The sequence below is a fragment of the Eubalaena glacialis genome, chromosome 6, assembly GCF_028564815.1.
Source record: "Eubalaena glacialis isolate mEubGla1 chromosome 6, mEubGla1.1.hap2.+ XY, whole genome shotgun sequence".
Classification (NCBI taxonomy): Eukaryota; Metazoa; Chordata; class Mammalia; order Artiodactyla; family Balaenidae; genus Eubalaena; species Eubalaena glacialis.
Genome location: NC_083721.1, coordinates 126227458 through 126239704, shown reverse-complemented (window position 1 = coordinate 126239704; position 12247 = coordinate 126227458). Strand labels below are relative to the sequence as shown.

The 12247-nt window shown below is 37.6% G+C and overlaps 1 protein-coding gene across 4 annotated transcripts in view; it reads right to left on the bottom strand.

The window, feature by feature from the left end:
- XRN1 (5'-3' exoribonuclease 1) overlaps positions 1-11794 on the bottom strand; it is a 94838-nt gene extending 83044 nt beyond the window's left edge. For all 4 annotated transcript variants that reach the window (XM_061193599.1, XM_061193602.1, XM_061193601.1 and 1 more), the window contains exons 1-2: positions 11644-11794; positions 3335-3567 (exon numbers count right to left, since the gene is read on the bottom strand). In XM_061193599.1, coding sequence (XP_061049582.1) covers positions 3335-3567; positions 11644-11718 — 308 coding nt within the window. In that variant the 5' untranslated portion in view covers positions 11719-11794. The remainder of the gene's footprint in view (positions 1-3334; positions 3568-11643) is intronic.
- Positions 11795-12247: the final 453 nt, after the last annotated feature.

The following is a 12247-nucleotide window of genomic DNA, read 5'->3' as shown; positions in this document are numbered from 1 at the left end:
AATCGTTTCTTTTTATTTAAAGAATTGAGTTTTTCAGCTAGGGACTATAGAAGTAGAACATTATAACAGTATAAAACTGACAAAGAATGTTACGAATACTTATTATAAAGTAATTCTTTTCTAATCACAAATATACAGCATATTAGATCTAGAAATAATTTCAAAAGTATAGCATAAACATTCATTATACACACTACATTTAATAATATCAAATAAGAAGTACATCATTAAAATGATCTCTAAGAATATTATATAAAAATAATTATAAAATTGTAATGTATATCTTTGGGTTTCCTCATGAAAACATCTAAAATGAAAGCCTAATAACATTAATGACATCAGTAGCCAAAATGATCTCATTTTTGAGGCAACAGGGTTTACTAAGAAGAACATGATTTTTAGAGTCCGACAGACACAGGTTTGAATACTGGCATCCCAATTCCAATCTGGCTTCTCCAGTAACCCATGTGTGGCACACAAATATGCCACATGGCATACAAGTTAGGAAGTCCTGCTTTATGTACATTTTCTACAGCCTTGTTACTATAGCTCTATCTACTGTGCCCTGTGGAATTCTATTTCTGTGATAAACAAACTCTTCTTCATATTTAACCTCTCTCTTACCAACCTCTTCAATATAACAAAAACTCTGAAGATATCAACTCATTTGTAATCTCTCCAATGGAAGCCATTCTTTCTCTTTTCTCCCCTTCCTTCTTTGACTGAAGAAATGATTATTCAATGTTACTATGTGACAAGTTCTTGGGATACAACAAAAAAGAAATGATTCCTCTTCTCGGAGTTTACACTCTAGTGGGGAGACAGAAATTAAACAGCCATAATGTTTAATGTAGCTGCAATACAGAGAATGTTTGGGACAGGGGCAAGGTAAAACTATTAAAGTAATCTAGGTAGAAGATTATGGTGGCCTAGGCTGACAGTAGCAGTAAAGATGAAAAGAAGTAGGTAGATATGACTTAGATGTGAGGAATAAGGAAGAGGGAGAAGTCCAATTACTCTTGGATTTTGGAGTTGAGCAGCTATTTACATGATGTTATCATTCACGGAAACAGGAAACATAGAAGGAAGGCAGGTTTGAGGCAAAGATGAGTTCAATTCTGAATATGTTAAGCCTGAAATGTATCTATGGTATCCAGAGGAGGCATTTAGCAGGCATTTGGATGTATACAAGCTCTGGAAAGAGATATCCACCAGAAAGATAAATTTGGGAGTCATCAGTACAGATTCAGTACTTAAAGTCATTAGATAAGATATCTCAGGACCCAGGACAGAACCTTAAGAAACATCAATATTTAAGACAAAGCAGAGGAAGAGAATATAACAAGGAGATTAAGAAGGTACAGTCAGAAGGAATTCCCTGGTGTACAGTGGTTAGAACTTGGCATTTCCACTGCCAGGGCCCGGGTTCAATCCCCGGTCATAGAGTATAGTTACCTGAAGGTCATGGGAAGGAAGTTCAAGAAAGAAATAATGGTCAACCCTGCTAAATACCAGAGATAAATGAAGTAATATAAAGACAGAATTATTCTCTAGATTTAGCCCCTTTAAGGAGTCTATTAATAATCTTGTAAGGAAGTTTCAGTGGCACGGTGGGGATGAAAGACAGATGGCAGCAGATTTAAAAGATGGCAGAGATGCGAAGAGATTAGGATTAAAGATTATGAGCGAAGAAAACAGTCACTGTGGAGAATGAGGAAAAGCTGACTGGGGGATTTGGGGGAAACATGGCACACTCGATGCCGTCGCAGTTCCGAGTGAACGCTTGTGGTGGTTAGCATCAACTGGCCCTCGACGCCCATTCCTCTCTCCTAGTCTGTCTTCTGATACCGGAGAGGTTGGAAGAAAGCTATACAAAAATTAAACTCTCAGGCTTCCCTGCAGCTAGGCTTCTGGATATGACTTAGCTTCTTAATCTCTGGATCAGAGCTAAAGGAATAAATTCCTAGGACTACCTGTTCTGGTCAGGGCCTCTGAACTCCTCACCTTCCTGAGTGTTACAGTAGTGATGCCATCAGTGGGTGAGTTCTATGGTGTTGTTCTGGAAGTCACTCTTAAAGGCGAACCTAAATTCACAACCTTTTGGCTTTTACAATGATTTTTATAAGCACCCAATCCTCTGTATTATATTTCTTTCTGCTCAGAATAGTTAAAATTTCTATTACCTGCAACTGACTGATACAGTGGGCTTATATAACCCTTTCTCAACACTAGATTATCTAGCCCAGCAGCGCCCCAAAACTAGTTTAACAAATACCAGGGGAATCTGGTAAACATAGTTTCCAGGGCCTAGTTTTTAGAGGTTCAGATTAAGTAAGTCTTGGGTGGTACTTGAGAATCTAAATTTTAGTAAGAGATGGCCCTTGTCTTCAAGGATTTCACAGTTCCAATATCTTCAGTATCTTTTCTCTTTTGATATTTAAATTAGTAGAGTTTACCATCCTCTTCCCATTCTCACTGCTAGCCTTCTCCAAGGTACTCTCCCACCTTCCTTGATGATTTCCACATCTGATTCATAGGTGCCCTTTCTACTTCTTTACCTGACATTGTGATGAAAGGAAAGGATCTATTATGCTAATGACCTATCAAACTCACTAGACTCAGGGTTTCTTTCCTTCAGTTCCAACAGCCCTCTTAACTTTACTCCTGTTACTCATAACAAGGACACTGCATGTTTTCATTGTTATTTAGAAATATTCCACAGGTCCAGGATTTTGACTTTAAAATCCTCTCTCTGTATACAACTCCTTTTCAACCTTTTGCTTCTCCTACTACCCAAGTCATACACTGGGCTGATAATATCTCGAGTGTCCTAACTCAGTTCTCTTCTCATACTCTATCCATCCCCTTCTAATCTCATTTGCCTTTCTACCCAGTGGGGACCCATGTTCAAGCAGGGTCAGCATCTAGCCCAGGGTCACATTAAATGTCAGTGATATCTCATTAGAACAATCTCTCAGTTCACTCTGCAGTTCCACAGCTCAGGAAGAAATACTCTAGGAACTTTCTCTACTACTACCATTTCCAAATTACCAAGTTTTAGGAAGTCTGAAAAATTTGTGACAGAGAACAACAGAGTAACTTTATACAACCCATCATATACCTTGAGAAATGACACCTCATTTGAATTCCTAATTCGTTTACTTGATTGATAAAATGTGACACTGTTAAGTCTGAGATACTACCACTTCTGGGGGGAAATTTAAGCAGAAAAGAAACGTGAATGGGAGATGGCATTGTGTTAAGTCAATTACCTTTGAAGTAATATATTTTATTAATCTAAATAGTACTCTAAAATAAACCATAAATGTTTTACCTAAAACGCCTCCCACGCTGCTGGTTCATCTTTGCTCGAGGAGCCACACCATCAACGGCCATGAAGAACACTTTCCTAGGTTTAATAATGCGAAACAACACCTCCAAGTAGTGAAAAATATCAGTAAAGATTTTATCATCTGAAATTCTGAAGTGAACATCATCATCATTAGGATGGGAACAATGATGTATAATTCCATTCATATCCAGGTATAAGTTATCAAATTCAGGAATCTAAAAAACAAAGAAAAATGATCATTAAAGAAAAGAAGAAAAAAAGATCATTATTATAATCAACCACAGATACCTAGACATCTGATCAAAAGCAGGATATAGGGGCTTACTCTTATTATATAAAAACTGAGTAAACAATCACAGTTGAATAAAGAAAGTAAACAAACAGGAGGAATAAGTAAGACGGAGACATATTATGTGGTTACATTATGCACCAAAAGCTTGATCACATTTACTGTCAGGAAATTATCTACTTATTTAAAATAAGATAACCTGAGAAAACACCAAATAAAGCTCTTGGTTGATTTGGTACTCAAAATATTAGTTTCCTTTCTTCCTACAATTTGACATTAACTCCTCAAAGCCTCAATTTCCTCTATAAATGAGTAACATAATTCCCATTTATATCAAAAGGTTATTTGTACATGGTCATTAAAAGGTTTTACAAGTGATTTAAAGCCTTATTGTACATCTGGTTTTACTGAAACAGAATCATTAATTTGGTTATATTAATTTAAAAAGCTTAGATTATGCCAAGAAATTTAGGAAACTTTGAAAACTGATTTGTTTTTCATAGGTGGATTAAATAATTTCTAAACTTTGGCTAACAGGCATCTACTTTTATAGAAAGGCCTTCATGGTTCTGACTCTGATTGACGTTTCTTCTATTTAAATGTCTGTGAACAAGTAATGGGAACACTACTGAAACAAATATAAACTAACAAGGAACTAAAATGGGCACAACTTAATATCTAGTGTAATTAAGAGATTTGAGAGTAGTCTGCCTTACATACTAATTGAAGAAAAGTATTTTGAATTTTCAAACATAAAAACATAATGGGCATTTTTGTATAAACTTTATGAAAACTATCTCTGAAACAATTATTCACATTTTACCGTATGCATAGGTAACAATACATTTTCCTGTTACTGAGAAAGTAACATGCCTTTGAGGTTTAGGAGTGAAAAGTTTTGGTCTTTGAATCAATGAACACCATAAAAATATATTTATAAAACACGTATTTACATAGGATTGTACTAAGTAAAAAAAATTTAAATGCCCTTAGTGAGTATTAGACTCGAATGAAATGACAACTGTGATCATGAGGTTTTAAATGTACATTCAAGATTTACTGTTTGTTTCAAGAAATCTAAAAACCTCAATCAAAATCTCAATGTGATTTTTTTTTGAGGGGGTGGGGGTACTTTACAAAATGATTACAAAGTTTCCTTAGGAGAATAAACATGTAAGGGAGCATATTAAAGGGAGAGTAATGAAGGAAAACCTGCCCTATATGATATTTTAAATTATACAATAGACAGTTTAATTGAACCAAATAGTTTAGAAGTAGTCCAAGTGTACACAGAAATTTAGTATATAAGAGACATTTCAAATCAGTGAAAGAAAGGGATGGGGCACCTAGGTAACTATTTGGAAACAAAACTGTATTTCACCTTATAACAAAATAAATTCCAGAAGGATTAGAAATTTTAATGTGAGAAATGTTAAGTAAAAAAATTATATACAAATATTTTGGCAATTTTCAGGTGGGGAAAGTTAGAAATCATAAATCAAACAAATGATGGAGTGGGCTACCTAAAAATGTATTTTTAAAATCTTGTAGGGAAAAAAAAGTGCCATAAACAAGCCCAACTGAAGATGACAAAATGCAGGAAAATACTTGCAAATTAGGACCAAGTCAACATTCCTAATATACAAAACAACCCTCAAATATCAAGTAAGAAAAAGAGCATATGTTAAAAGTAAGTATGGAAAATGCAAAGCAATTCAAAAAAGAAGAAACACAAAAGTCTAAATGATATGAAAAAAAGGTTCAACATTCCCAAATTTCTAATTAAAATGATACATCATTTTCCCCATCATGTTAGCAAAGATTAGAAAGATGGATGTTACCCAATATTGGTAAGGATTTGGAGAAATGCATATTTCATGTTATTAAAGCAATAGCTGGCATTTATTAAGCACTTATTAGGTGCCAAACATTGGGCTAAACACATTCATTCTCTCATTTAATTATGGTAACAATCTTAAAAGAGACATATTTAGACTCCCCATTTTATATTAGAGGAAAATCACAGGGCTAGAAAGGAGAGAGGTGGCATAGACATATACCCAATAGTCTGGGATGGGAATATAAACTGGTGTAACTAATATGAAAATACATATCAAAATTTGAGGTGTGCACATCTTTTGTGTGTGTGTGTGTGTGTGTGTGTGTACGTGCACATCTTTGACCCAGGACTTCTACTATTGGAAATTTATCCTGAGAAATAATCAGAATGTGCACAAAGACATAAGTACAAGATTATTCATGGCAGTATTGTTCAGAAAAGATAAAAAATTATATTACGTAACAACTTAATTGGGAAAGAATTTGAAAAAGGATACATGTCAATATATGTGTAACTGAATCACTTTGCTGTACACCTGAAACTAACACAACATTGTTAATCAACTATACACCAATATAAAATAAAAAGTTAAAAAAAAAGAAAAGATAAAAAATGAAAACAATGCCTAATAATAAAGAAAATTGATAATGGTACATCTACACAAGGGAATACTACAAAGCAATTACAAATTATGATATAGATTCATATTTGGCATGGGATAATGTACACAATACATATGGTCAAGTGACAAAAGTAGGTTATAAAACAGTAGGTAAATTATTATCCCACTCATTGAAAATATTTATCTACATGTGTATCTGCATAGAAACTGGACCGTAGTGTATGGGCAATTTGTGGTTTCTTAGAATGGTAAGTGTTATTGGTCAGAGGGTTTAATTCTTTTCCCCCATCTACCTCCAGTAACCTAGGACATTGAGTAAGCATACAGTAGATGCGCAACTTCCCCTTGGATTTTCTGTATTAGGCTTTGTTTTTTGTTTGTTTTGTATTTTATAATCTTTCTGTAATTTCCACATTCTGGTCTAGTCTATTGTCCTCAACTTTAAGGAAAGTGCTTTTTTAAAAAATAATGTTTTGGTTGGTTTCTTCCCTCCTCCCTCTCCCTTCCTTCCTTTCTTTCTCCCTATTTACTTATTTACTTAACTCCTTCCTCACTCCCAAGCCTTCACTGAACAAGAAATATGTTAACAGTAAGATAAGACTGCACAAAATATTATATATCTCCATATTTTTCGATCCTATGGTACATAAGTTCTATATTCAATACAGATTTATGAAATAACTATAATTTTATAGTCATAATATACTTCTACCAAACTACCGGACCACTGAACTAGGCATCAAAAATAGTTCTAGGTGTGTACACATTCAAACACCAATATAAGTCTTGTATACACTATCCATGTCAAGAATTCTCTAAAACAGAAATAGAGTTAAGCTCTACTATTTGTTTGTGTCACCTTTCTTTCTTTTTTCTAATATTACCAGCCATTGGTCCTTAATGCCTATTTCTATTAACTTATTTGAGGTTGCAAAATGGTGATATTCTATCACTTCTTTTTTTATTAATTGTAATACTTTTATAAAGGGGATCATTCTGCCTCTTGGTTACCCAGTGGTACAGGAAAGGTTTTCAAAATTGGGAACTGTGTCTATCACCTTTGGAAGGGGACCCTTTTTTTAAAGTACCATTGTAAACTCAAGGATTTAAGCATATTTGATGGGTTTTAATCCACTGGATTATCATTATTATCATTATTGAAGATCAAATTGTCCCATTTGGGGCGATTCCAAGCCTCTTCCAGTTATCTCTTCAATCCTTTGAGATGTTCCTGGTAGTCTTTAGTAGCGGTCCTGCTATATGATATGACAAAAGTTTTCAGGCTCATCTAGAATACTTCCTGACTCTGACCTAGAATCAGTCATTTCTCCATAAAATCCTGATTTCTTTTGATGAATAATGGTATTTCAAAACCATAATTTAGGCACTACGAATGCAACTGCTACTGGATTGGTCATTGTTTCTAGGCCTTTTCTGTGATCAGAAAGAGCTAGGAAATTTACACACGTGTGTGTGTGTGTGTGTGTGTGCGCGGGCGTGTGTGTTTCATAAGATTATACTGATACTTTCAATTCAAATTCTAGACTATAGAGCTTTTACTTAACATTTTCTCTATTACATCGGTAACTGCTTTCTTACACATCAAGAATCTTGGTTATAAGAGATGACAGAATTAAAATACCCTATAATTAGGTATTTATCATATCACACACACGGGTTTCAGATAAACAATATTAATATTACCACTAATATGATTAATAGTAATATAATTTTTTTTGCATAACTTTTCCCCATTCTCTCTTACTCCCATTTATTTTATAGTTGTGCTATCTAAACATTGTCAGAACACATAGCCATCATATACTAAACTTTCTCCCTCTTCACTCTTATTTTGTTTTTGTTCTACAGGAAATTATATTTAATGTTCACCACTGGTATTTATGTAGATATTTCCCCAGTCCTTTTGATTGCCTGAAGCTCATTCTCTAGCAGATTCCTCAAGAAAGTGCTCAAAGGAACAATATTGCCTGACTTCTCCTACACTGATCATTTGACCAGCTTATTGTTTATACTTAAAAGTCAGTTGAGTATCTTTATGTTACTCCATTTTCTTCTGGCATAAAGCACTACTGTGAAAAACTATGATGGGAACCTGATTTTCTTTCCCTTATAAGTCATACGTTCCTTTCTTGTAGGTGATGAAAGCTTTTTTCTCTCTTTCTTTAAAGTCCATGAATTTAACTAGAACATGTCTTGATGTTGGTCTTCTAAGTCAATATTCTTGGGTACATGGTGTATTCTTTCAACATGGCTTCAATGTTTTTTTTTTAATTTCAGGGGAGGTTTCTTTAATTATAGTTTTAGTATTTGTTCTGTTATATTGCTTTGATTTCCTTTTTCAAGAATCCCTATTATTTGTCTTCTTTGCCTATCTTATTACTTTCTCTTGAACCTTTTTATCTTTTAAAATTTTCTCTTATTTCCACCTTCTATTTTTTTCTTATGGCATCATTTGCTTTTGCCTTGCTACTACTTTAGGCTTCACTTCTGACGTGATTTTGCCATTTATGTCTAATTTTCTTTAGGTTCTGTCACCTTATTCCTGAGTTTTTGTAATTGATATATGTTGTTCTTTCATGTCTTATTTTCTTAGTGCCTTTTAGCTCATTCTGAAATAGTAGGTTATAGATTTGGTCTGTTATGTGTGCATGTTTTTACTGCAAGCTTTTATTGTCTGTACAAATATTATTTTGTTCCCCTTTTCCCCCATAGTAACTTTGTATACTATTTGACCATGACACTTTTCTATCGTTCATTTTTATGTAAATTGAATTTTCCGGATTCGGAATGAGGAGGGGTTCAGGAAAGCTTTAACTTTACAAAGCTCCCTCTTCTGCTATTTTGGGGTAGTGTTAAAAAATATGGTGGTTTGCCTGGTTTGTTTTCTAAGATTTCTTGACTCTGTAACCCTCCCCCACTTTTATCTTGACTTTCTTCTCTTATCACTCTTGTCCCTTTCCTGACAAAATTTTATCTCACTCCCAGCAGTTTCTCCTTAGGGTGGGCTCTGCCTTAGAATGGTACCTTGGCAAGTCAGTTTTGAGGGTTCACAGGAGTTAGACTGCTCCTGCCCTTTAAAACCCCCCAGTTGAAGCTACTGCTATCTAATAGGCCTGTAGAGTCTTAGTGAATATTCTGGAGTTCTGCTCTCAGGTTCATCAGATGTTGCCCCATTTCTCCTTCTTCCTCTTGCAGACATGCCAATACCAACTGGGTCTAGAGGCTATCGGTAGTCTGTCCCCACCAAATTGTATCTTGGGGTTCATGGGGATACCGTGTCACATGGTTTTGTTGTAATTGTTCTATGGATTTTAAATTTAGCTATCTAGTTTCTCTTTCTGTTTTTAAATGAGGATTCAGAGAAACCAAAAACTATGCTATGTCAGTCACCACTGTCACCATCTTCCCAGAACCCACCCCTCCATCCAGTCCCTTCCCCCAAGGACTAGCTTTTGAACCGCTGTGACTTAGGCACTACCATCTTTTAAGTACTGCTTGAGAGAGTAGCTGGTGATTGCTTTTTGAAAGACATCACTTTGATGAACCAAGTTTTAAACCTATTGTTAGTGTTCATGTCATAAAACTGCCTTAAAGCCATTATTTTTGTTCAGCAACAAAATTCCTCAAGATGGAGAAAATCCAAGATCCTTACACCAAACCAAATTCTGTGCCAAAGTGTACAGAGTAAAAATATTACTGAACAGATTGTGCATTGTCAAGTTAGTCTGAATTTTTCAATTTAGAGATAAAGTGCCTGATGCATGGCAGGTACTCAAATGTTTGAGTGAAGGATCCAGGAAAAGCCTAAGCTAGTTGTCACCATTTTTATCCTCTTCTCTGGAAAGAAATGTTTCCCTACATCTAATTCAACCCATGCTTCAAATAAATTAAAGACAAACCACCATTCTGGAATTTTTGGTAAGCTTTTCCTTATATACCAAACCTGACTGGAATCCAACAACAAAGAATCCTTTCCAGAAGTTTAACCCCATCTTCATGCTTACAGTACTTTTTAAAAATAATAAACCATAATTTAATAGACAGCATGGGGCTTCCCTGGTGGCGCAGTGGTTGAGAATCTGCCTGCCAATGCAGGGGACACGGGTTCGAGCCCTAGTCTGGGAAGATCCCACATGCTGCGTAGCAACTAGGCCCGTGAGCCACAGCTACTGAGCCTGCGCGGCTGGAGCCTGTGCTCCGCAACAAGAGCGGCCGCGATAGTGAGAGGCCCGCGCACCGCGATGAAGAGTGGCCCCCACTTGCCGCAACTAGAGAAAGCCCTCGCACAGAAACGAAGACCCAACACAGCCAAAAAAAAAAAAAAAAAAAAAAAAAAAAAATTAAAAAGAAGCCAAAAAAAAAAAAAAAAATAGACAGCATGATGGTGTTCACTGTATTATTTCCCTCCATGTTAATACAATGCTATCCATCTCAACTAACTCAATTAGCTGTACAAATTTCAAAAATGACTTTTTGTGTGTGTGTGTGTGACAGAAGTGGGATTTGAACCCACGCCTCCATTCGGAGACAAAAATGACTTTTTTCTGTAAAATATAAAAGGGGCAAAAGAGCTACCAAAACCATTAAATGTGACAAACACTAGACCCAAAATCTAGTTTACCTAACAGATGACTGCTTACTATTTTTTTCCGCAGTTCCAATACCTCAACTACATTTTTCAAGTCTGCACATAAACGCTGCCCTGGGGTCATTATATACTGAACATTACTATTCCTAGTATTAGTGCTCTAACAATCTGTTTCTCTCTCCGTTCACCCCACGTCTCCTTCCTCCCTCATCTCCTTCCTCCCTCTCTCCCCCGTCTCTCTTCCACACACACACACACACACACACACACGCACGCACACATTCACACAATGAAGCTTCCAAATAACTGCCCTGGCCCCGTCCAAATGTATTTTTATTTCTTTTGGAACGGGGGATTGGTACGGTCCTTGGGGTAATAGAAAAAGAGTAACGAACTGTATCATAAATATGAACCATCAGCCACGTCAAAAAGTCTAGGCGTTGGGGGTAGGGCGGGATGCAGCTCTAGATAAGGGAAAGTAAACAAGGGGATTCAACTGCGGAGGCCGGTATTATTGTTTGTATGTGGGCCTGTTGCTCTGGGTGGGGATTGGGGCTAGGTCCTAGGAGGACAACCATCCCACCTCCAAGAAAAAAAACGAAACCTGCAGCTCCCTGGGGAGGAAAGGGAAGCACTCCCGAAAGCGCTCCTCCCCCGGACTTGATTGCGGAGTCGCGGCAGGCCCGGCCCGGGCAGGAGCTGTCAGAACCGCCGCATCCCCGCCGCTCTGCCCACAGGAGAGCGACTTGCGTCTTCGCCCCCACTCAGATCACCAGGGTGTCCTCAAACGTTCTGCTCCCCTCCCTTCGCCACTCAGCCAGCTGACGACGAGCAGAAGGAGGCGGCGGAGAGCCCCGGTCCCAGGGTGGAGAGAGGGCCGCCAAGCCCCGGGTCCTCCGCCTTCTGGGCCTCTGCCCCTTTGCTCACCCACCTGATGCTCCTTCACCACTTCGCTGAGGCAGGGATACCGCTCCGAGATCCATCGGTAAAACTTGGGGACTCCCATTTCGACCGTCAGTGCTAACTCAAGTCAGGGCAAAACCGAAACCAAACGCCCCGCCGGGGCCTACGCCGCCGCCTCCGGCCGTCGCTCCGCAGATGACAACACACCGCCCACCTAACCATAGAGAGCGGACGCCGGGCCTAGAGCGGCCGGCTTCGAGACCGCATCTCCGGGGCGGGGCTCTAGCCCCGGCCCGAACTCGCCGCCGCGGAGCTGCCTGGTTACATTGAAGAGCGCCCAGGTGTTTCTGAACGCGTCTGTGAAATCCAGTTCTGAAAATGTCAGTTGACAGACCTGAGCGCTGTAAGTGGATTTGGAAGGGGATGAAAACCTTACGAGACGACTGGAAGAGTCCTGGCTGCTTCCGTCTTCTGGGATTACTAATCTCTGTTTTTCAACACAGATTTGAAAAGGTCTGATGATTTATTTGGTTTAGTTTGTTTTGTAAGCGGAAAGTTTTTCTTTCAGGATACAAAAGGTTCTTTTAAAAACGTTCTTTTCCGAATTATTTGCGTAAAATGATTTCCTAACC